Here is a 24,425-nt window from a genome sequence, read left to right as displayed (position 1 = left end):
GTTAAGATGTGGGAGTGGGAAATTGTGGGAAATTTACATTGTCACGCCAGAACGTGGACAGTGCAAGAGCAAGTTAGCAAGTACTTTGCATGTCATTTTCTCTCGAAGGTTGAGACTGAAAGCTGACAATGACTTAGGTATGAAAGTTATATTCACTTTAACAGCACATTTCCTTCTTTTAATGAAGGAATACTGTGAATATCTTGCCATTTTCCCTCAGATTCCTAGCTTGGTTAGCTAGCCAACAAAACCGGCAACATTAATAAATGTAATTTCCGGTTTTGAAAGCTGGTTGAACCACATTCAAAGCTGTTGTAAACACTTCCTGCAATCTGTGACTGCATATCACTTGAACCATAATTCAGTATGAGTTACTTTTTATGTGTGTGAACATATTAGCATGCTGACATTAGTTGGGGACGATATTCGATTCTCACTTTCCTAGAAGTAAAATTTTCCATTTCAAATTAGTCAAGAGCAATACTAATACTCTATTCTACTTGCACTGTTGCTAACAGCCTTGTGACCAGTCGGGTCTCGCAGTCTGCAAATAATTGGCATTGACATGTCATAACTAAAATAATTTGGGCTATGTGCCTGGCCCTAGGACCTATTCCATCATGCTTGAGAATTGCTTTTTCGTGCATTTGTAACCTTTGGTTTTCCATATAACAGGAGGAACCTGTTCTAGTTTCAAACTAGAATGTTCTAGTTTCAAACCTAAATACGTCTCAGATGCTCATTAATTAGCTAATAATGACTGGACATTCTCCTGGAATAGCACTGAATCCCTGTACTTTTGTACTTCCTTTACAGTCATTTTATGCACAAGTATCTGAATGCTTGGAGTTTTCGTAGCCTGTGAGCAAGCATGTGATCAAAATCTTGTATTGCATTGAGATGTGAAACAATCTGGTTTATGTTGAAGCAATATGTGAAATTGCTACAGTACATGTTATTTTAATTACGAGCACATAATGAAATTGTGTCATTATATGATGTGTTATGAAGCAAAGTGCAGTGTCATTCGTGCTATATGTGTCTTCCTGTCTAATGTAATGCATTATTTGGCTTCTTTTGGAATTGTTTGGAACAGAAGAAGGTTAAAGTTCACATGAATGTGAATGTTTGAAGTACCGTGAATTGTTGATTTTGACTTGTGACCACCATGTGATGTGAGTCAACAGTTAAAGGAATCTTTGTAGTGCAACAAAGACTGTGTAGCCACTGTGCACATAGGGGCCTTTTCATTTTCATTACTATACTGGGACAAAAATGGTTACAACAACATATTGTGATGCAACCTTTGGTGTTACGTTATCAAAACTCCAGTTGGGCAGAAATGTCCACCACCACCTCACTGTTTTTATGCAGCTCAGTGCACTTGACTTGGTTCAGGCAACACGTTGCATGCTCTGAAATGAGGAGATATATAATCACTCCTGATAACTCCTCTGTATTGGTGACCTAAACAGCCAGGTCAGAACAAACATCTGCAGTAATCAGTGCAGGAAAGCAATATGTTACAAAAATTTTTATTTAGTAACATTTCTGTAAACATCTGAGGTAAATGAACATTTACATCAACTTGATCTTACAAAATTCTAATACATAAGGCGTTTCCCATAAGACAGCTTTGAAACAGGCTGTTGTAGAGGGTTTTCTGACCGGCCTGTGATATCATGCTCTGCATGAGATATCGACAATCCAAGAAAGACTTTGGGCAATTAAAAGAATTCATGGGTCACACAGCCACCCTCATTTTGGTGTGACATTAGGGCATCATCAGGGAGTCACGGGAATGTTGTGAGAATGCAATTAAAGCCATACTTGAATGCTTACTCTAAGTTGAAAAAAGAGAGAAACTCTTTTCAATCCTGAAATTCATGTTTGCTTTTGTAATACTGCCTGTAATGCAAAATAATCATTAAGACATTTCTCGTAGCCATTGTCCTTTTCCTGTCACAGAACACTTTGTTTTGGCCTATATGTGCAAATTTTCATTCACCAGTGTAAACTTTAAAAACCAAAATTACAAAATAACACACACTTGAGTTTCTTTCTGAATACACTGAAAAGTTTTTACATACTTCTGAAAGCAATGTATTTTTTTCTGGTAGTACAAGCAATAGTGACAAGCAATGATATGCAAAGTTTTTCATTTTAGATCACAAAATGTGGCCTCTGGGATTTTGATAAATGGCATGTGAAATGTTTTTAAATATCGCAGCCTAAAGGTTTGATCGAGAAGCCCATCCATCAGATGCATATCTCAGCATATCTTTACTTGCTACAGGTGGTATTCAGCGCTTGGGTCAAAATATCCAAAGAACTGAAATTAAATAAAAATGAATATGTGCGAATTGTTTCATTTTGGGCCAGCTACATCATGTACTGACAGTAGGTATTTCCTCATAGGTTTCAGTTCCTTCAAAATACCACTTTGAAGAATAAAATCATTGTAAAGCATCACATATAATGTATGCACCTTCTGTTCACACGTTCTACATGAAGATGATTAAAAAGTGATCTTCTGTTTCTGATGGCAGTCATTATATGTTAAAAAGAAATGTTGAGATGTCATGGTATGACATCATTTTTGGAAGTAAAACATCTACTTTAATGTTGAATTATGAACCTTGAAACTGTGTACCAGCCGATTAGATTTTGTTTCATGTTCTTTACTGGTTGGTTATAAAATGCCAAAGCTTCAAAAAGACAACTAATTTGTTATAGTCGTTCATGGAGAAATATTGTAATTTGCCTGGTTTTGAATGGCCGTATGTCTTCACTTTGGCTTTTAAAAAATAAATACATATTTCATTGTTAGACTCAAATGTAGAGGCAGGAGCTGGAATGATGCTAGCAATCCAGTATCTGTTCATGTCAGAGGAGGCACTGTATATTGACCTATAAATAATAAAGAGCCCCACTTGTCCACATTAAATAATACTGATTCAGGTCATATAATTTACATCGCAAGCATAATAATCAGTGCAAATATATTCATGTGAAATAATAATATTCTTCCTTTTCTTCAGTGAACACTGCAGATAAAGCATTTTCCCACCTCATTGAGTTATATTGGAATGTGGAAGTGGACTTCCAGATTTTAGACTGCAGGCTCGGTTAGTGAGACGAGCTTTGAGACGAGCACCCTGATAATCTACCAGTAGCCATAAAACGGCATAATACAGTGCAATAAACGCAGTTAAGCCATAAAACGCAAAGTATCACGCGTACATATATAAAAACCGAGGCACGTAAAATACCAAACAAGCAGCTGGAATAGATCAAGCTGAACTTATTTTTATTAAAACAACGTCAGGAATTCACACTCGCTGACATTGTACCATATCAGTCCTGCAATAGGAAAAGTGCATTGATGAAAGCCATCTTCTCTGACACTGCAAACATTGTTTTTCATTGTTACGGACCCTGCGCTTGTACCATGAAGTCCTTGCAATCTAGCCAGGTGGTACGGTATTCAAAAACGCCCCCTGACAACACCACCAATTTAGACAATCTAATTTAGAAACCGCAGCCAAGCAGGGTTGAACATTTTGCAATGCTGTGTTACGTAATATATTAGATCTTCCCTACTTGCTCCAGTGCAATAGTCCGTAGGCCCATGCGATGCTCTCCATTTAGCGCTAGGCCACACTGGACCCGTAGGTCTGATGAAGAATTTAACAGCACACAGAACCACCAATTCCACCGGCAGAGCTTCATCAGTCATGAAATAAATGTCGAGGTTATACGAGTAACGCCGTTCTGAGACCATGTGGAGAACATAATCTCATCACAAGACACCTGACCCACTGAACGTGCTCTACAACTCACCAACCGCCCGGCCTGTCTGAGTGTTTACTGTTGTAGCGTTGTAGGAATGTGCTGCGTTGGAAAAATCCCTTTAGCTTCCAGCAGCCTGCCTCACATTTTTGACCTCCAGCCTCCTGCCCTTTTTTGGTTTGTAGCATTTATGTTTTTATTTATTTTTTGCACTTTATATAAAAAAAAATGTAGGCATGTGTGTGCGGGGGGGGGGTAAGGGGTTCTGAGTGGACCTACACTGCCAGGTCATTGGGTCTGGCTCTAACACTGCCGCTCTTGCTGGCTCTGCTCAGCCGGCGCGGGTCTGCCGCCGCGATGGGCGGTGCGTGCATCTCCACCGTGGTGACGACGTGCCCGTCCGCCGCCTCGTTGCTTCCGTTACTAAGGCTGCCACCGCTCAGGCTGGGGCTGGCGGTAGGCGGGGCCACATGGTTTTGGACCGAGGAGGTGGAGGAGGGGGAGGAGGAGGTGGCCTTCATCTCCCGAGTCTGCTGCTCGGTGGCCAGGTTGGCCCAGTTCTGCTCGGCGGCAAGCCTGTGGTTGTTGTTGCTGCTGATGTAGAAGGCTGACGTCTCCGGAAGATCCTTGCTCAGGGATTCCAGCTTGAAGTCCACGCCGGAGGGGGACGTTGGCCTCGTCTGCAAGAAAGCGCTGCCACCGGCGGTCACATCCGTGTAATTTGGGGGGTAGCTAAGGGTGGAAGGGGCAGTTCTGGGGGCGGGGATCGCAGGCTCTGGCTCGGCGTTGGCCAGCGACTCGCGGTCGGGGCCAAACTCATTGGTCACGCCCTGCTTGACCTTCTTCCATCCGAGGTGATAAATTTCTAAGAAATTCAGCAAAAGAGACACACAAGCCACTACAAGCATGAATAGGATGAAGATGGTCTTTTCCGTGGGCCGGGAGATGAAGCAGTCCACGGTGTTGGGGCACGGCCACCGCCCGCACTTGTACAAGGGCCGCAGCTGGAAGCCGTAGAGAAAGTACTGGCCTAGAATGAACCCCACCTCAAACAGGGTCTTGAAAATGATGTTGAACACATAGGTGCGCAGCAGGGCACCCCGGATGCGGATTTTGCCGTGCTCGTCTCTGATGGGCGGCTTCGCCTTTTTCCCGCCCCCTCCCCCATCCTGGTACAGGAGTTCCGCCTCCTCCCGGAACCTGCTGGACTTCCTCAGCTCCTCCTCCCGCTCCTTCTGCTTGTCCTCCATGCGCACGATGTGCAGGACGTGTCCCAGGTATATGAGCGTGGGCGTGGACACGAAGATGATCTGCAGCACCCAGAAGCGGATGTGCGAGATGGGGAAGGCCTGGTCGTAGCAGACGTTCTCGCAGCCGGGCTGCTGCGTGTTGCAGGTGAAGTCCGACTGCTCGTCGCCCCACACCTCCTCCGCCGCCGCGCCCAGCACCAGGATCCTAAAGATGAAGAGTACGGTCAACCAGACCTTGCCAATCACTGTCGAGTGTTCCTGTGCGTTTTCCAGCAGCCGACCCAGAAAGCTCCAGTCACCCATGCTTCACGGTGTCTAGCCTGGGGAGAACGTACGGTCAGGAGTGAACAAAGCAAAGGGGGTAGAGAGGAAAGGGAAGAGGAGACAATGAGGGGAGGAGGGGGAAAGAGAGATCATCAGGACTCAGGAATCAAAGGAAACGCAAACTACCAGCTGAGAACACAAAACAGGAACGGAGTGTTTTGGGCTCAGTCCGGTTAACAGTCCTCGCGCTGGAACCACGCTGTCCGACAGAGGAGCGGACACAACAGGAAAGAGGCCAGACAAACAGCGGGAACAAGCTGATTTGTCTGGTCGCGTACAAGTGCATTCACGGGACACAATCGAAGCTCCGAAAAAAAAAGCGAGTTCCACTCTAAACGTTCAACTTTATAGAACGCTGATGCGCTGACATGCACCAAAATGGGAAGTCTCTTCTAATGCGAAATCTCTGAAACTTTTAACTGCTGGCAATTACATGGTATTTACTGTCTGCCTCACACACACACACACACACACACGAACACACACACACACACACGTTCTCCCTCACCTGCTCGCTCCACTGCCCAGCTGGCATGTGCTGAGATCAACATTATAATGGTGAAAAACAGCGGTAAGCCCAGCGAGGACAGCGTATAGGAGCCGTGCGAGGCCGGATTCCACAGTTCCCACTGACAGCCCTGTTACAGAATTGTGCCCAAATCCTGTTTGCCCAGCACATCTTAAAATGCTGAAACATCACCACCGCACGCACAGCAGCACAGAAACGCGCTCCCAAAAAATCCGGCAGATTGTTTTTTTTAGTTTTTAACTTGCTAAGCTGTCAATAATAAGGCACCGCAGTGCTTGTTGGGAGGTTTTAACAGGCATCTGAGAGTAAACTTTTATTAAAAGTAATATTAAAAGATTATAAGAAAGTTCACTTACTAAAATGTGCTTGTGTTGTGGGTAATAAATCCATTGACTAAAGTTGAATATGTATTTGGTGTACCTGGAAAAAAAGAAAAACAGAAGCATTTAGTGTAATATAAGATAACTGTGTGCTTGTGGCCATAATGCATGTATCAATAAATAACAAAATAAATTGCCAATTCATTTAAGTGAAAATGAGCTCAAGCATTCTTTCTGCTACGTAAAAGTCGCTAGTAAATACATTAAAAAACAACTTTTTATTGTGTTTTGTAAGTTTTTATATAAAGAATCAATTAAATCATTAAAAATTTGAGCAATCTGTTAAAATAAAATGAATTGATTTTCTGATTAACTGAACTAAAAAAAAAACGTCTGTGAAACATTTATATACAACCACATAAATATGTCTATTATAAAACCAAAAATAAATCTACGCTGATGTATAGATTAATTTTTTTATTACTGCCATTTCTATAATAAGGTGATAAGGTGATGCTTTAGACCTGCTGGAGCTGAGTGCAGGCTGGGAGCAGGAACAGACATTTCTACAGACATTTCTAATATATCTATATCTATATATATCTATATATATCTAATATAACACAAGTTGCGTGATGAAAAGGTGGCGCCTGCCTGCGACAGTGCAGAGGGGGTCCGCTGTCACCCACCCGTCTCGACCATACCTTCAGGTATCCGGAGCCCTCCCCTGTCCCCTGTCCCCTGTCCCCCCCGGATCCTGGCAGCTTTGCCAGCTTACCGGACTGCGTGGGAGGACCGGCGCGCCGGCGTCTTCGCGGGGGGGGGGAGAAGAGAGAAAGTTACTTTTCTCGGTGATGGGCTGTCGCGTCCCCGGCCATCGCCAATGTCACGTCGGATGAGCATGCATGAGCGCGTCCGGAGAGTCACCAGCGCACAGGGGCGCACGCCACGCCACGCCCCCCCCCCCCAAATCACGCAATTCTGCCCCGTTCAACACGGAGCAGCGCACACTTCAATGGGCATTCCGGTCCAAACCGATATTAACGACATGTGGAGGTCGGCGACGCACCCAGTGCAATGTTCTCATATCTCATTAGGTATAAAGTATAAAACGAGTCACACGCCGGCACCGCCGCTACACGCGTAAGGACGAACCCTCCTGCGCATGCGCACACCGGCGAGCTCGTTCTTGTGGTTCTTTTTTTAACAAAATTTTCCCCCAAAAAACTCTGTTGAAGTTCACTCTAACATTTGGTTCTCTTGTTAGGTTTCTGATTTTTTGCCTGCTTTGATCCGGTGAAAGGAAGCTGTGGTGCTCTTTAAACCTTTACTACATTACTGTACTCCCTTCTGGAATATCGTTTATTCAGTACACTTATCTTTATTTGCTGTGATGCCACACAGTGAATGGTGTAGTGTAATGGCAGTACCAGCCGAGCTTCAGAAGAAGCTTATTAATGCATGGACAAGAGCAAACCAAAAAAACTCACAATGGCAAAATAGTTAATACATTTTTTATTTTAAAACCTCTATGACAGAAAAGACAGATACATTTAGAGTGCAACTGGATATCCAATTGTTTTAATGCATAAAGATCCTTAAATTCTCCATGATATTGCATTCTTTGTAATGTTTAAAATTATACGTTATGCTTTGATTCATTTAATGGCAGACAAGCACAGAATGTGTAAAAACTATTGTCTAGGTAGTTAGGAAATGCAAATTACCTGGATGTGTACTTCAATAAAAACATATTACATTATAATAACAAAGACAGAAGGCACATTGGCTCAACAATCCCTCTTCACGGTCTACCCTGACAACAAGGTCCAGAATAGAAAACCCCATATACTAAAATGGGCCCTACTCCTATAGTAGGCTCCACAGGCAACATCACGTCAGGCCGGCTTAATACAGTTTCTGGACATGAGCGTTTCTAGTGACAAATACAAACAACTCAAGGATGTAACACTAAACTCCTCACAAAAGAAATCATTTCTACCGCCAAACACTTTTCAGCATTTAATATAAACATACTTTACATACAAATGTCAGTGGAAAAAGCTTACGGCCTTCCATATTTAATAAGAAAAAAGATCTGAAAGTCAGGCCTCTGAACGGAACTCGAGGCAACATTTGATCGCATATTCATTTCACTGGGCCTGTTCAAATAGAAAAACTAACATGGAAATGCACAGAGATAGCAAAGTATAATCAAAATGTCTCCCATGATGCCAACTACATAACTCTCAAAAACAAAAAATTCACAGACCTGTAAACTTCTTACTTGGCTCTACAGTGTATTAAAACGATGGCATATCATGATTATTGCTATTGGCGTCAAATGTACAAGAACAACACAATAAACGAAAAAACTGTATTGTGCGCTAAAACATAATGGCCACCAGGTGGCGCTGCTGCCCAAAACGCATTAATCTAAAAGCCACCGCGTATTAAAGGTGTCTACTTCATGAATCGTTTTATTTAGGCAAAGCACACCTAATGGCAAATATAGATACTATTTTTTAATGTGCACATTATTTTTTTTGCATAAATTTGCATGCCACATGTGCACCACCTCGTTCCCGATTTAAAATCCTTCACGAAACCAGACGAGTCTGGAATACTGAGGTTGTCCTCCCTGCGCTCGGCTGATGGGGGTCACGTGGCCCTGCTGCTGGAGGAGTCACTGGATGAAGACAGCAGCATCTCGTTGGTCTTGTTGTGCATGTAGGCCTCCCTGGTTGAGTAGTCCGAGTGGACGTTGACGTGGTTCCTCGCGGGGCTCTTGGCCGAGCACCTCATCAAGGCTTTGATGATGAGGTAGACGAGCTCGGCGACGTTGAGCACCATGCAGGTGGCGGAGGAGGCCACCATGAAGATGGTGAAGACGGTTTTCTCGGTGGGACGTGATATGAAGCAGTCCACTTTGTTGGGACAGGGCCACTGCTCACATTTGACCAGTCGGGGCATCTGGAAACCATTGTACACGTAGTAGAGAGCGTACATGAATCCGGCCTCGAAGACGAGGCGGAAGAACAGGCTGCACGTGTACGTCCACCAGAGTGGGCCCGTGATGTGCAGCCGCTTCTTCTTCAGACTCTCCAGGTCGTTGGTCTTGGACCTCTCGCCCTGGGAGGCGATGATGTCCTTCTTCTCCCCTCGCTTGCGGTAAGCGACGTGCATGGCCACCAGCAGGGCCGGCGTGGACACAAAGATCAGCTGCAGGCACCACAGGCGGATGTGCGAGACGGGGAAGAAATGGTCGTAGCAGACGTTCTTGCAGCCGGGCTGCTGGGTGTTGCAGGTGAAGTCCGACTGCTCGTCCCCCCACACGCTCTCGGCGGCCAGGACCAGGATGGTGACGCGGAAGATGAAGAGCACCGACAGCCAGATCTTTCCCAGGCTTGTGGAGTGCTTGTTCACGCCACCCAGCTGGGTGTACAGGGTCCCCCAACTCATTTTTCACACCACCTGACAACACACACACACACACACACACACACACCTTTACTAACTCAGCCTTTACTCCTGGGCGTACGACCAAAGGAGGATACCAGCAGGTCTACTGGTCCTGGACCTGCTCCATTCTGCTGATACTCTGCGTCGGTTTCTTGGTTAAATGTCTTTGTGAATGTTGAATATTATCGAGCCGTGCTGGTTCTGGACTAGAAGCGAAATGGTGCAAATCCGAACTATTCCCCACTTGGCTCTCAGTAAAATAAAAGAGTTTAAGAACAAGCACCTTCGGCCATTCCCTCTAAAGTAGATTTTTTGTTACAAGCGAGACGGTAGAAACCACCGGAACGTTCCACGCAAATATCCCATTCATTCCTGAATTTCAAAAACTTACTACAATCGTTCACATGTACATCTTTTTTTTTTTTTTAGAGAGAATTTACATCATTATATCGCTGTTGTTGAGATTCCACGCACCGCCCGCTACTGTATCACGTGGACGCTTCGTAAAAATGGTAAATGAAATCGAATTAACGAATGAATGAACTTACCTCGCGATAAAAAGGAATAGATAAATACGATATGTGTGTGTGTGTGTATAAAATCAGAATCCCTCCATAGACACAAGTGTCGGATTTAGGCGGCGAGTCCCCGGTGTGACGCGCTCGTTCGCTGCACCTGATTTTTGTCTTGAGGAGGTTCTTCCTCCTCCTCCTCCTCCTCCTGCTGGGTGGAGTCGGCGCATGAATGTCGCTCGTCCAGCATCCGAATCAGGTCTGTTTACACCATGGCTGCCCCTCAGTCGCCGGGAACCAGGAATTTATTATTTAAAACCAGCGCTTTCGGAACCACCGCAGCCGCGGGTCCAACTAAAAAAAGATGATAAACCAAATCGGACGTGGAGTTGATTTAAAGGAAAATAAAAAAATCCAGGAAGTTGTGATTGGACTCTTCGATGATCTTGCTTTGCGAAACGCTCACAATTGTACATTTCATCAGTGTTTTTCAAGTGCATTTACTGTCAACCACATAACATTCATATTTATCATCCCAATCATCTTCCTCCTCCTCCTCCCGACATGCCCCGCGTACCCGACCTTGGGAGCAGCATGTCACCTGCATCCTGGGTATATCCTTCTCACCATTGACTATTATCTCCTTCCTATAAATCTCCTCACCGCCACAGTGCGGGTCACGCCAGAGGTCAGCGGTTTGAGTTGATACTAGTACTGGTTAGTGCTCGCTGGTAACTGGTCAGCTGCAGGTCTCTGCGTCAGGCCCCTGCAGTTTATTTACGCCGCCTGCTTTTTACAGAACATTCTGTAGAGCGCGGTGACAGTAAGTGTCAATCCCTTTTAATTCAGTGAATTAATCAATACGAATGAAACAATTATTACAGTAATTGTACAGTAATTACTACTTTTTTTTTTTTTTTGTTTGTTTCTCGCAGATTTCAAACGTCCAAAGGACCATTCCTGAAGGCTTCATTGATGTTCAGTGCTGAGGTCGCAGAGGGTTCAGGTGACCCTCCATCCTGCCAGGCAGAGCAGGAGCTCACTTCTTGAGCTTAGACAGGCCCATCAGGAGCTGGTCCCGCCGTTCCCTCCTGGCCGAGAGATGTTCCTGGTCACCGGGGATCAGCTCACCGATCTCCTGTGGATGGTTCTTCAGAACGTTCATTCCTCATTGTGGACAGGCTTTGTAAATCAGGTATTAAATTCTCACGTGCATAAATTACATCAACCTTCACACTTCTTTCTCAATTGATGGCATTGTGTGTCTATAAAATAAGAAATTCAATCCCGATCCGCCAAGGTCCCACTGAGCAAGTTCAACAGCTGAATTTCAAATTGAAAAATCCAATCGTTTTCCAATAATGCAAAATAACTAAGTAAGCAAGTTTATAGCTGCCGTCAAATAATAAAACAACGCTTCAACTTAGGGAGGATTCCACAGGATGAAATATGGCCACCCACCTTGTTGATAGCTGCAGCTTCCTCACCGGCAAATTCAGGTATAGGCCCAAAGGTTGCCAGCACCCTCCTTATTCCTTGCCGGTAGCGCTGAAGATAGTCCTCCAGGCCTTACAGAAGAAAAAAAAAAAAAAAAGGGTGTCAACACTGTATTGTCTCATCCTAACTGGAGCAAGGTTTGATATTTCCTTTAATCCAGAATCAAGTTTAAGGTCAAGTCTAATTTTTCACAACATTTTCTTCAAGGGACAATGCAAAGGGGAGCTTTTAAGTCACAAAGGTACAGTTGTCCTTGTGCCTGATATTGCCTCATCTGTCCCTCGGTACACTGTCTGCGTCTGTCTGCAACTGGTACACATCGTAACAATTTTTCAAAAGCACAAAGGAAGCACAATCTGATACCCCAGCATTGGTGTTCACCTGCACATAACCCCGACCTGCAATGATGTTGTTCCAGCACGAACAGCAACGCGGAGATATCAGATCAACCAAAAAAGGAACTCTTTTGGAACAACCTGGACTTCTGCATGAATGGCCCGGGTGGCCTTTTTTTTCCCCACTTAAGGCAAAAAAACAATGAAATTCATCTCTGCTGCACACACATTATAGCCATGCACATGCAGTGCATTTGTTCCACAAAAAAATCACGAGGCAAAGTCAGCTGCAGTTAGTCAAATAATATCATATTGTTTTAGTGAAGTTCAAACTTTTTATTTAAAAAAAAAAAAAAAAAAAAGTTTTACCTGTATAAGACACAAGCAATAAATCACTCTAAAGTGCTTGATTCACTGTGCCAAAAAGTAGCACTAGTGAGAAAGGTTACAGAAGGGGCACGTTTGGGCAAAAACGATGTATCCATGTTCACTATCACTATCATTTCCCCCAGTCTATCGCACACATTCCCATTCCAATCGATTTCCTGCTGTAACAAATGCAGCCATTGTGCTGCTGATGTGAACAGGGAACGTGCTTGTCCCATCGCTGATTTCTCTCCAACCAGTGGAATGACTCTGTTGTTTTAGGGTGAAGTCTTGCTTCTGGGAAGTGGGCGAAAGTCATGGAGCATGACTCAAGTGGTTTTGTACCTGATGTGCATGAATACGTTTAGAGTGGTACTATGAGAAAAATAATGCGACACCTCTTATGTAACAAGGCTCATTCCATCAGGACCCGTCACATGTCCAGACGGGGGGGCGCACGAACAACGTGAATGGGGTTACTCTCCAGATTTCACACGGACCTCTGACATTCTCCATGCTCATGAGGACTCTCCATGCATAGGACATGTGAAGTGTATGTCTGGCCCAAAGCACCAGCGTGATTCTATGGTTCTTGCATTGTTTGACACGGTTCAGTCACAAGGCTGCAGATGCCAAATTTTCCCTAGGGCTTCATGCCCATTAATATTTATGGTTTCTTTTTGTTGCTAGATCTAGATTGTTTAGTTCATTTCTGGCACTTGGCACACGTTTTATTTGCTATTAAAGTTCGGAAATTTTGTTTTGTTGTAGCTTCATATCACAAAGTAATGCATCTGAAGAAGCTAAACAATGACAAATATGACAAATAACAAAATAGCATTTCCAGAATAACAACTCCCGCAGCATGACAACTCTGGACAAAAAAAAATAAAAATGCTCTAAGTAAAATGCAATTATGACTTTTAATAAGCTGTTCTGTGAGTAAGAAGCTCTGATCCCCAGTTTTTAGCACCTGCCTATATAAGAAGAGGAATTTAGACTCCATACCATACAGATGAAAGGGGAAGGAATTTTAATAATAATATTAATCAACAAAGTTCTGAAGGCTCATCAGTGTAGTTCTGCTCAGGTAGACCATGTCAGGTAGGGCACTTTGAGCAAGGCCAGGATTTATAAACTCCAAATTGAAAAAAGGGACTTGGAATTATATGAAGCTTTTAATTATTTAAATTGAGAACAGCTAGATAAGTTTCTGAAGCAAGGAACCATACAAATGACACACAGTAAAGACTCATTTCTGGTCACTCTAGTGCGACATCAAAAGGTGTCTGCCTGGAACTCACCTTCAGGTGCATTGAGATGCATGGTTTCCATGGGACCAATGAAAGCGTAGCGCATGCCCAACCCCTCTGACATCACCAGGTCGATGTCTTTGACTGAGATGATTCCATCCTGGAAACGGAGAGGAAAAAAAAAAAAAAAAAAAAACACCCACGTTTAAAAACTTTTTTTCCTGCATGGCACCAAGACAGCATGCCCACATTTCATCCTCGATCTTATCTGATGAACAGGCTTCCACTGTATCTGTCTATTCTGGTTCTTAAAGCCCAACATCTTTTCATCCCTACAGTGTGGTTCTAAAGGGGCTCCCAACATATTGGGTTTCTGTAATAATCTGGTTCTGTGTGCTCGGAATAATGGGAAGGCACACTGGGGGCGCTGGGCGGCCGTGCCAGGCCTGGCTCTGCACGGCGCTCAGATTTCCTGAGGTTTCAGGTACCTGCTGGCTGAACTGGGGTGAAATCAAAGCTCGGACAACCGGCTGGGAAAGAGGAGGGGACAGGGTGGTCTTTGTTAGCTTCCAGTGGCCAACAAGGGCCCCGTTATCTTGGCGTCACAAGGCGCTGTCCAGCTTGGGGGAGTCGTGAAAGAGGCTGTTCCTCGGTGGTAATCGGCGCAGAAACCGGCATCTTTCTCAGACGCTCCACTTTCTAGCTCCGGCAGCCGCTGAAAGGACCAGCGCGGTCAATATGAGTCAAACATGAACATGACTGCCATTCTACGCTATTACTGGATTATTAATGATTTCCCCATTCTTCGTTCAGGCTCCTCATAAATACAAAGGAGCTCATGAAGGAAGCCTGCCAGCCGGAAATGTTCGGTTCTTCCTCTAGTGAATACCTTCACCAGTTCTGCACACTATGAATGTCAAACCAGTTCACCCACTTGTGACATAAGAGATTCCGAGGGCTTCTGTGCTGTCCCATGACGAATGTTCGGCATGGAAGTGGTGAAAAATGAAACTGTCATGTATGTATAACAGATCCATGTTAGGAAACCAGAAACGGCTCCATCAATAAATAATCTTCGTAAACATCCACTCCCATCACCGCCTTCATAGCCATTCTATTCAGCGTCATTCACCATGCCAAACCCAGACAGTACACGGCACATACCACACTTACAATAGCTGACATGTGACCAGTCCTACATGACATATATGAACTGTTATAAGCTTCATTCTTCATTAGGGCCAAAGCATGGGAGGTCCAGACTGCGTACATACATGAGTTAACAGGGATGTAGTAGCCTTGTGGGTAAGACACACAAAGTCACAGCTTCAAAACCCACTTAATACAACTGAGCTAGTCTCCAAGGGGACTGTCTCTTTAACTACTGATTCTAAAGTCACTCTGGATAAGGGCAACAACAACAACACGCTGTAGTGCCCGCTGCTGAGATAGCTCAACTCCAGGTGTAATTTAAGGATTCTACGTGAAATTTGACATACATTATGAATCCTAGCCACTAGTGATGAACTACTAAATAGACAATTTGTCTTGAAACGAACCAGAGGGTCACCACAGCCACCACCTCCATAACAGCTAAAGCTTCAGGGATCTTCAAATGGACCAGTAGCATGATAATGGACACTTAATGTAGACCATGACACTGGACTAAACAACTACTCTGCACTGTCCGGTACATCAAACGTGGACAGATGCTCTATACTACACTTTGGACTTTTCCATCTCTACAAATGTAGAATTTTTCGACAAATCATCACAAACCCTGCACTGACACCAATTGCAGGCTCACTCTACCCTGGAAGGGCGTCCCTCTCTGTATCACTCCTTCCCAGAGTTTCTTCCTTTTTTTCTCTCCTAGTTTTTTTGTGTGGAGTTTTTTCTTGTGTGTGACGGGTCAAGCGTTGGAGGTGTCAACTGTAGGAACTGTCAAAGCCCACTGAGATAATCACATACAGTATATGGGCTATATAAGAAATAACTGTTGTTGTTTTTATTATGCCAAGATGTCACTTATGATATGCCACAATGTGTGAAATTGCTGATGAACTGAATGTAAAATCAGTTGATAGTGCTGAACATTTATAACACATTGGTTAATATTATTACGGTGACACACATGCCCAAAACCCCTGGTAGACATAGCACCACCAGCTGGCAACAACGGGTATGTATTTTCACTTGTCTGAGGTACTATCACTGCTTGGCAGCAACACGTTTTTCACAAGGCAGGTGGAAGCGTTTTTGCTATTGTTTGTTACGCTGACTAATTAAGATCTTAATAACCAAAAATAATCATGCACAGATGATCAAAAACAGACCCACTGGCCTATACACACGTCCATTTAACCATTCAGTACAACTAAAAGTATGTCAAAAGTCTTTTTAAAATGAGCTGAGCTGGGCAGGTTACAAATAAATTCTTATGAGAATGTTACATAAGTGCTGGCTTCGTAAACAGTTGGCCGGATGCTCGCTGCTATGTAGCTCCCGGCTATCATGACTCATTTAAATTACTTAATGGTCTACGAAAGAATCTCACCTAACACTAAGATAGCTATGCAAATAGCACAACAAATTCAGATGCTTGCAAACACAACAACAGGACAAATCCCACAATCTTGTAACCCAGCAATAATCATGAGATCAATGATTCAGGTAGATGTAAGTGTTATTCTATTCTTTCTTGGTGAAAACGGTAAAAACAGCTTGATGCTTTCTTCACCTTCCGAATATTCTTCAAACTGGCAGTATGGACAGGTACTACAATATTATAATCAACTTAAAAGTGAAAGTGAAGTGATTGTCATTGTGAAACCATGCAGCACAGCACACAGTGACACAACGAAATGTGTCCTATGCATTTAACGATCACCCTTGGTGAGCAGTGTGCAGCCATGACAGGCGCCCGGAGAGCAGTGTGTCGGGATGGTACTTTGCTCAGTGGCACCTCAGCGGTCCAGGATTTGGAATACAAAGGGAGCACTTCATACTCAAAAAGGGACTTTTGGTAAAGAAACACTTTCAAACCAGTCTGGTCTGATGCCACTGAAAAAGGAAAATGTTATGATGGGAACAAGTGCTATTCTTAAAGGTAAAATAGTAATCAACCTTTAGAAAAATGGCTGAGCAGCTCGATTTACATGCTGTATAAAATGGTTAAAAAGGCAGGAAGCAACATGGTAAACATGAAAGAATTTCAATTTCACCATGTCCTCCAGCACTGACTGAATTCCACGCAATGCAATATGCAAATTACAGAATCTCTAATATGCTAATATTTCTATACATGTGGTTGTTAGTAGAGGCACAAACTAATTTAACTTTCCAATGAGCAGCAGAAAAACAACAACTACAAGCGTATCAGGGGAGTGGTTCTGGTAGAATGCGACTGTTTATGACTGACCCATTGGACATGTTGGCAGTACCCAAAAGATCACTTTGTGAAGAGCAAACTGGCCTGTTTGGTCTGTGAATGTTCTCAGAGCACATTCCTCGGTAAAGGGGGGGGGGGGGGGGGGGTGTATGCCTCAGAAGAATTCACTTGCTAATATGTGACAGGTCATTTATACTGAGAGGCAATGAAGTTTCACACAAATATTTAGTTATGCATAGAAGGTTGCTTCAAAGAATTTAAGCATAGAGACATTTTGTGACCTGTCACATGTCAAGTTCTGTGCAAAAGAATTATTTTGATGACAAAAAGCGAGGTAAAATGCACCTTCACCCATAAGAAGCTGTGATTAGTCCACAGTGTAGCTTCACTTTTCTCTAAATTTATAGAAATGTTTGTTCATTGATTCGACAGTTAATCCCCAGAATACAACAAGTTTTTAACAAGTTGCATTTCATTGTTTTTTTGCTACTGAATAAAAAAAACATTACATTTACAGCATTTATCAGACGCCCTTATCCAGAGCGACTTACAATCAGTAGTTACAGGGACAGTCCCCCCCTGGAGACACTCAGGGTTAAGTGTCTTGCTCAGGGACACAATGGTAGTAAGTGGGATTTGAACCTGGGTCTTCTGATTCATAGGCAAGTGTGTTACCCCTAGGCTACTACCACCCCAACATCAACATCACCAGTGGTGAGGGTGCGGGGACCTCCAGACACACCCTAGCTGTAAAAATTTATTCACAGGACCAATCTCAGGTGTGCATCCTTCCATAGGTACTTCAGTACTTCATTTGCCAGTTTCCTAAAGAGACTTGGGGAGGGGAAGAAACAGAAGCCCTTCTGTCTCCTTCTGTCTTCTCTCCAAACAAAGAGTCCATGCTCATCCTCCTTATTAGAGTTCAACTTCATAAAAATCCAAATTACAGGCATGGTTTGCCCAGCGAAGCTTTTTCCCTGTTTCAGGGAAGTCTGCCATGCTGACAGCAGATCTGAGGCGGCAGGGCTTCTCCTGACTCGACTCTTTGTTTCAGGGCAGACGCCGGCAGGGACCAGGCGGAAGAAAGGATCAGGGCCCAGAACATTTCAGCCTGCATCTGATATACTTCAGCTCTCAGGTAAAGTGTACAAGCAGGAAGAAAATGTCCTGTGTGAGATTTTTTCACCACACAAACAAAGTTAAACCGAAAAGAGGAAGGAGGATGTTCGCTTACTCCTGGACACAAAGACAGAGGGTCCACTGTCAGCAGATCGGCCCCGCCTCTCTCGGAGTTCGGGACAACTGAAGACAAAGGTTGGCGTAAGACAAAGATTGCAGCAATTACTGTAATCCTGTGTGGAGGACAAGCTCATCACCCACAGGACAGGGCAGGGTGTGTTGCCGCTCAGGGACTCGGGAGGAAGTTGTTGGGAAAGGGAGGGGGGTGCTTTGTTGCTTTACCCACCTTCACCAGCCTCCAAGACTCCGCAATGATGGCGTACTGGACGCGGTTCAGGGCAAAGCCGTCAATCTCCTTGTTGAGACGGACGGGGGCCTGGCCCACCTCGGTCATGAGGGAGTAGGCGAGGTCAACCACAGTTGGGAGTGTTTCCGGGTGCGGCACCAGCTCCACCAGGCGCACGTAGTAAGGTGGGTTTACCTACAGGGCAGAGAAAGGCACCCCCATTCAGACGATCGAATCAACTACGCCCATCCTTATCTCTTCATCTGACCCCGATAATCTGAGGCGAGCCTGCCAGGATTAAACATTCACCGGGTAAACAGGTAAAGGTGAACTGTCTCTCACTGTTAACCAGAGGAAGGAAGGGAAGGTGTGCCAGGAGATAAGGCTGGAATTCCAGTGTTTTTAAAAGAGCGGGACAAAGTTCAGTGCAGTTTCATTATAATGCACTGGCAGCGGCACTCGAGGACAGATTTTGGTGGCCCCATTACACACGTAGTATGTGGGGAGTGTCTGCTAATTCAGGATTTACAGAAATAAACAAGAAGTGAGAGCATGCAACTTTTTTTTTGTTTTTTGTTTTTTAAGTGATTGTCATTGTGATACACAGCAGCACAGCACACGGTGCACACAGTGAAATGTGTCCTCTGCATCTAACCAATCACCCTTGGTGAGCAGTGGGCAGCCATGACAGGCACCCGGGGAGCAGTGTGTGGGGACGGTACTTTGCTCAGTGGCACCTCAGTGGCACCTTGGCGGATCGGGATTCGAACCAGCAACCTTCTGATTATGGGGCCACTTCCTTAACCGCTAGGCCACCACTGCCCCTACCTCTTGGGACCACGTCTTTACATGGACATAGATAAGGGGCGCTTTATGTGAAGACCCTGGATTTTGCTTACAATTCCAATGTGGTACATAGAAATGGTGATAATTGAAAATACAATATTGAAACAAAGGTTTCGGTGTTGATAAAAGCGTCACACAGAGCTAAATGTTGATATATTGAGCACAGACTCTCAAAATCAAGAAGAATTCTGGTGCATACACCATCTTACCAAGATTTACAAATGCATCAGATCTTATCTGCACATACTACTATTATCTACTTAGTGTCATCTTTATCTACAAACACATATCGAATTAATACAATGCTAATCGGGACCGGTGTCACGGTGCAGCCTGACCGTTACTGGATTTATTCATTCATTCAACATGAAAAGCGCAGTATTTTAAAAAAACATCTGATTGGTTGAAAATGACACAAGACAGAATGTGTTCTCCATGAGAAATCCGTGTGAACGGCACTGACCGGGTGAGATACAATGCATCGAGTGCGGTTCTGGACTCGGGAGAACACGTTGCTCGGCATCAGGCAGGAGGTGGAGCTGCTGAGGACCACACCCTCTCCCACGTGAGTCTCTAAAGCTTTAAAGACGCTCTGCTTGGCTTCCAGGTCCTCAAAAATGGACTCCTGCAGACAACACACAAACAAATACACACAAAGTCACCCGGACGCAGCTCATGTGTCACTTTTTATATTTCCAACAACGTTTCATCTGTTATTGTAATGCCACCTCTGATAATCCATGACCACCACTGACCAGCAACACTGCATGGATGCTGACATTATGCTTTAATCAGAAGAACATCCTGGAAGAACGTAACACGTCTACACCACAAGAGCAGACAGCATGACAAAGTTGGTTCTCATATCATTTAGAATGTGAAATAATCACATTCACTTCCAGCCGCTTTGTCATTAGCCAAGCAAAACTGTCCGGATGATTCCACAGTCACATGCAATTTGTCCTTCTGCCACTTCGATGGAAACAGTCAAATATGCCAAACTGTCATGCCTTTCAAGGTGAAAAGTACAGTTTCTTCACACTCCAGGATCTGGGCGACTATGTTAAGTGTTACATTTTTAAACACAAGCAAAACGTTCATGAACAAAATATCATGCATACCGCTACACTGCTTCAAGAGTAACCTTGTCAAAGCAGCAGCGTGCTGTGTGTGTATCAGAGAGAAGAGCCTTGAATTAACTCTAAAGTAAACAGAAAATGTTTCTGGCATCTGCACCATTGTAGTCACAGTCGTCAGGGCCATAAACCTGCTGCTCTGCACCGGGCCTCAGGACACATTTCAGCCAAAGTGTGTCTTCTTGTAAACACTCTCTTTGTTCTGGTCAGTCAGGAAAAGACTTTATTTTTCTATACAGATTAAATCTGTTTGCAGTCTTTCACACCGTGTGAAAATGGAAACAACACTCTGTCCAATCCACATTAATGCGAAAGACATATTAAAATGTGAAAAAAAGAGAAAAGAATACACGTTCTGATCTGAACGTCTGATCTGAAAACGAATCTATTTAGGACTTAAGTTGGAAGCACACTGTTCAGTGTATGCAGGGATGTCAACATGTAATTCCATTTCTGAGACCTCAGAACAATTAATATATTCATCTGGATGAATATGTGAAGAGTCACATTGTGACAACACCTCTCCCCAGCAGTGGGACAGTGGAACTAGTGTAGTACTGATGACGTAAAACGTAATGCCACTCCCATCCCAAAATATCCAGGTAGAAAACATTAATCTCTGACACCAAACCCTTTACAAATGGAAAAGGAGTAAGAGGTCTAACAGTCTTTGTCTGTATATCGAAATGATGTGTCCAGAGGATCTGTATGAAACCTGAAAATCTGAAATATATTTACATTTATGGCATTTATCCAGAGCGACTTAATATCAGTAGTTACAGGGACAGTCCCCCCCTGGACACTCAGGGTTAAGAGTCTTGCTCAGGTACACAATGGTAGTAAGTGGGATTTGAACCTGGGTCTTCTGGTTCATAGGCGAGTTTGTTACTTACTAGGCTACTACCACCCATGAGCGGTGGTAGTATAATAAACGTTTTTAATGAATTGTTGAGATATTTCTATAATAGTAGTGTTTTTCTTTCTTTTTTACAGCTGGCTTTTCTTAGAAAAACTGAGTCACATTTCCATTTCCTGCTCTCACTGCCTTGAAAATCAAGACCTTTCTGTAGACCATTACTAACACCACAAACCTGTTTGGCCCATTTTCAGGACATGGCTTAACATGCACTGTGTGTTCATACAGTATTTTTTTGAAGAAATGAAAATGCAAAAAAAAAAATGTACAGTACAATAAAACACAATAATAAAACGTGTAAAGAATCTATTGTTCTATAGTTAAACAATTAGCTCTAGGACACAAAAAATGACAGAATGAAGGAATTCACAGTTGTTTGGCGTACTATGACCCAAGATCTTGATCCTCACCAACTGATATTGTGCTCTGGACTGGAATGCCAATTTAACACATTTAAAGAAAAGAAAATCTCTCAAGCTTGGTAAGTTTATTGTATTCAGAAAGGATGTGCTTTGTATCCTACGCAGGAGAGAGCAGGTCGATTCTATCCTTTCAGCATATGTCAGTGGCCGCAGTGTCATTCTGTACCTGGACGAAGAAGGCGCCCTCCAGTGCCAGGGCCAGGTCATCATGGCTGCTGAGCAGAGCGAGCTGCTCTGTGGCGCTCAGGCTGCCCCTCAGCATGTGGGACTGTTGCAGCTCCTCAAGCTGTTTCCTGCCCCACCAAACATACAATAAAAAAACATCACCAAGACACACACACCTAAACACTCGTGAAGGGAGGAAAGGGAGAAGCTTAACAGCACAGTCACTCCTAAGGCTACTTCAGAACGCATTCACTGAACTGGAAAACCTGAAGGACAGTAGTCTACTAAACTTATTCAAGGGCATGAAGCGACAACCAGCATAATGGCTTCCGAACAATGACAAATGACACATAAAAACACAAAGGCTGAAGAAAACAAACACAACAAGTTGGTGTAGCATATGTGGCATTTTCAGAAAGGCACAAGCTCTGCCCTTTAGAATGAATAAACATGATACCAGAACCGAATGAGGATCTGTGTCTGCATGATAAAGTCTCTCAGACTGACAGAATGAGTTAAATTAAATTACTGTTGCGATATATGAGATTTTAGCCATGGTGCACTATACTTTTTTTCTTCTCATTTATTAATAAGCAATAGAAAGCTTCCAGTTGACCCATGATATCATATTATATATATCATTAAGCATCTGGATGATGACACATTATGTTATTTTCACTACATTAGCCAAGTCTCCAATCCAGTTGTTCTCCCTAGAACCACTCAGGGTTGAGTGCCCAGCCCATGGCTCAGGGCGTCTGTATGAACCTCCGACTTTATGGCTCAGCTGGTTGAGGTCATATTTGCTGCCCAGTGGGCAACAACCATTCCCACATCTTGTTACTGCAGCTGTACTACACAGTTACTGTTGTTCTCCAGCCCCATTTATTTCACACTGATCACATGCAAAATAGCAGCCTAGTAGTTAAGAAAGGGGACTTGTGAACAGAAGTTCCAGGGTTCAAATCCATGGTGCCACTGAGGTACGAGATGTAATGTGTCAAATGTATATTCCCAGCTACAAAATATATAAAATTTTTTCGGAAGTTATATCCAGTAGAAGTTGTGGTTAGTGAACATGAGCAGGTTGCTGGTTAGAATCCCAAGTTGCCAAGATGCCAGTTAGTAAGGTGCCCACACACTGCTCCCCGGGCGCCTGTCATGGCTGCCCACTGCTCATCAAGGGGTGATTGTTAAAAGCAGAAGACACATTTTGATGTGTCACCGTGTACTGTGCTTCACAATGACAATCACTTCACTTAGTTCCAGTAGTAGTAGTTCCACCTGCTGGCAGCAGGGCAAAGATTGGAAAAGGTGACCTCCACCCACATTCAATTGTAGTGAAACCCCACCCCCTAGTGACAGACTAGATTAGACTCTGTATTGTCTTTCACAGAGTTTATGGTCTGTTTTCCACCGACCTGATCTCCATGATGGCCTTGGCAGCCTGACCAGGCTGGTTGTCGTAGATCTTCACCTTGTAACCCCCACTGAGGAAGACCATGGCCCAGGAACGCCCAATCAGCCCACTGTGAATATACGAACCCCAGGAAGACATGAGGGAAGCTGGAGACTCACACTGCGCAGTGATTTGTCTCATAATGGATTCAGCTTGAATCAAACTCCACTGTAGGACACTGCGTTATGCAACACGTTATCCAATGTACACTCCACAGGACTTCAGGGTTTCTTGAAAGAACTCAACTGTAATTTTGTAATGTGAATTACTGTTCATTATCTGGCTATTTACTCGTGATATTCACATAATCTGCACTGAGGCAGTACAAGTGACCATTTAAAAAGACTTACTGTGTGTGTATGTGTGTATATATATATATATAAAATATTTTTTCTCACTTTTTCTTCTAGTTGTGACACTACACAATAAACAGGCAAAAGTCTTCTGGGGAGCGTTGTGCTTGAGCAGCCCACTCATTAATCGTTAAGATCGGGGTCGAAGTTCAAGATGCGAGTTTGAACTCCACCATCTGACCCACAGCAAAGATTTCATCTCCCTAATTTTCTCAAAGCTCTTCGATGAATAACAACGTAAGGCTCACCTTCCCACAATGGTTATTATTTTCCCTTTTGAAGAACTCATTTTAGCTAACTTTAATGCCTTTACTTGTATGTCGCTGGACCAAATTAAATGCTTTTATTGCCAAGTGCAAAATAAACCTTCTAGAGAGCGTGAATGAAGCTGTCCGTGGCTTTATCACATGCACAGTAGGCGGGTCAGGCACGTGATTTATCTACGGTGTCCTGCATAGGTCAAACATTCTGTTGCCAGGTCCGCTTATTTATTGCCATTTGTCCTTAAAGGTTTATTACTATTTTTTTTTTGTTATGCAGGCACCTATCTCAACGAGAAGTCGGTCATTTTTATTTGTGCATATATGTTCCTTTTTATTTGTAATTCGTATGTCTTGGAGATCCATCTAGTT

The 24,425-nt window shown here is 43.7% G+C and overlaps 3 protein-coding genes and 1 long non-coding RNA gene across 7 annotated transcripts; 1 reads left to right on the top strand and 3 right to left on the bottom strand.

Annotated features, from left to right (window-relative positions):
- Positions 1–3,313: 3,313 nt before the first annotated feature.
- gja3 (gap junction protein, alpha 3) lies at positions 3,314–7,232 on the bottom strand. 2 transcript variants are annotated; one of them, XM_028990367.1, is made up of 3 exons: positions 6,994–7,232; positions 6,252–6,315; positions 3,314–5,362 (listed from the first exon to the last, which is right to left on the bottom strand). In XM_028990367.1, the coding sequence occupies exon 3, from the start codon at positions 5,343–5,345 to the stop codon at positions 4,068–4,070; it is 1,278 nt and encodes a 425-aa protein (XP_028846200.1). In that variant the 5' UTR covers positions 5,346–5,362; positions 6,252–6,315; positions 6,994–7,232; the 3' UTR covers positions 3,314–4,067. The 2 variants fall into 2 exon arrangements, with proteins under 2 accessions (XP_028846200.1, XP_028846201.1); XM_028990368.1 differs by lacking the exons at positions 6,252–6,315; positions 6,994–7,232 and adding an exon at positions 5,875–6,183.
- Positions 7,233–7,714: 482 nt separating this feature from the next.
- On the bottom strand, positions 7,715–10,325 carry gjb8 (gap junction protein beta 8). Its single transcript, XM_028990373.1, has 2 exons — positions 10,226–10,325; positions 7,715–9,689 (listed from the first exon to the last, which is right to left on the bottom strand). The coding sequence occupies exon 2, from the start codon at positions 9,675–9,677 to the stop codon at positions 8,877–8,879; it is 801 nt and encodes a 266-aa protein (XP_028846206.1). The 5' UTR covers positions 9,678–9,689; positions 10,226–10,325; the 3' UTR covers positions 7,715–8,876.
- Positions 10,326–10,364: 39 nt separating this feature from the next.
- On the bottom strand, positions 10,365–24,194 carry cryl1 (crystallin, lambda 1). 3 transcript variants are annotated; one of them, XM_028990370.1, is made up of 8 exons: positions 24,042–24,194; positions 23,403–23,510; positions 21,983–22,109; positions 19,806–19,967; positions 18,497–18,691; positions 13,692–13,800; positions 11,651–11,757; positions 10,365–10,543 (listed from the first exon to the last, which is right to left on the bottom strand). In XM_028990370.1, the coding sequence occupies exons 1-8, from the start codon at positions 24,080–24,082 to the stop codon at positions 10,502–10,504; spliced, it is 891 nt and encodes a 296-aa protein (XP_028846203.1). In that variant the 5' UTR covers positions 24,083–24,194; the 3' UTR covers positions 10,365–10,501. The 3 variants fall into 3 exon arrangements, with proteins under 3 accessions (XP_028846203.1, XP_028846202.1, XP_028846205.1); XM_028990369.1 differs by lacking the exon at positions 10,365–10,543 and adding an exon at positions 11,038–11,327; XM_028990372.1 differs by lacking the exons at positions 10,365–10,543; positions 24,042–24,194 and adding exons at positions 11,038–11,327; positions 23,839–23,968.
- Positions 11,331–24,031, top strand: LOC114796420 (uncharacterized). Its single transcript, XR_003750726.1, has 3 exons — positions 11,331–11,384; positions 18,086–18,169; positions 23,851–24,031. It is a non-coding gene; the product is annotated as an uncharacterized LOC114796420 (long non-coding RNA).
- Positions 24,195–24,425: the final 231 nt, after the last annotated feature.

Source organism: Denticeps clupeoides, chromosome 9 (assembly GCF_900700375.1).
Source record: "Denticeps clupeoides chromosome 9, fDenClu1.1, whole genome shotgun sequence".
Classification (NCBI taxonomy): domain Eukaryota; kingdom Metazoa; phylum Chordata; class Actinopteri; order Clupeiformes; family Denticipitidae; genus Denticeps; species Denticeps clupeoides.
Note: the sequence above shows the minus strand (reverse complement) of the source record. Positions and strands in the feature narration are given on the sequence as shown.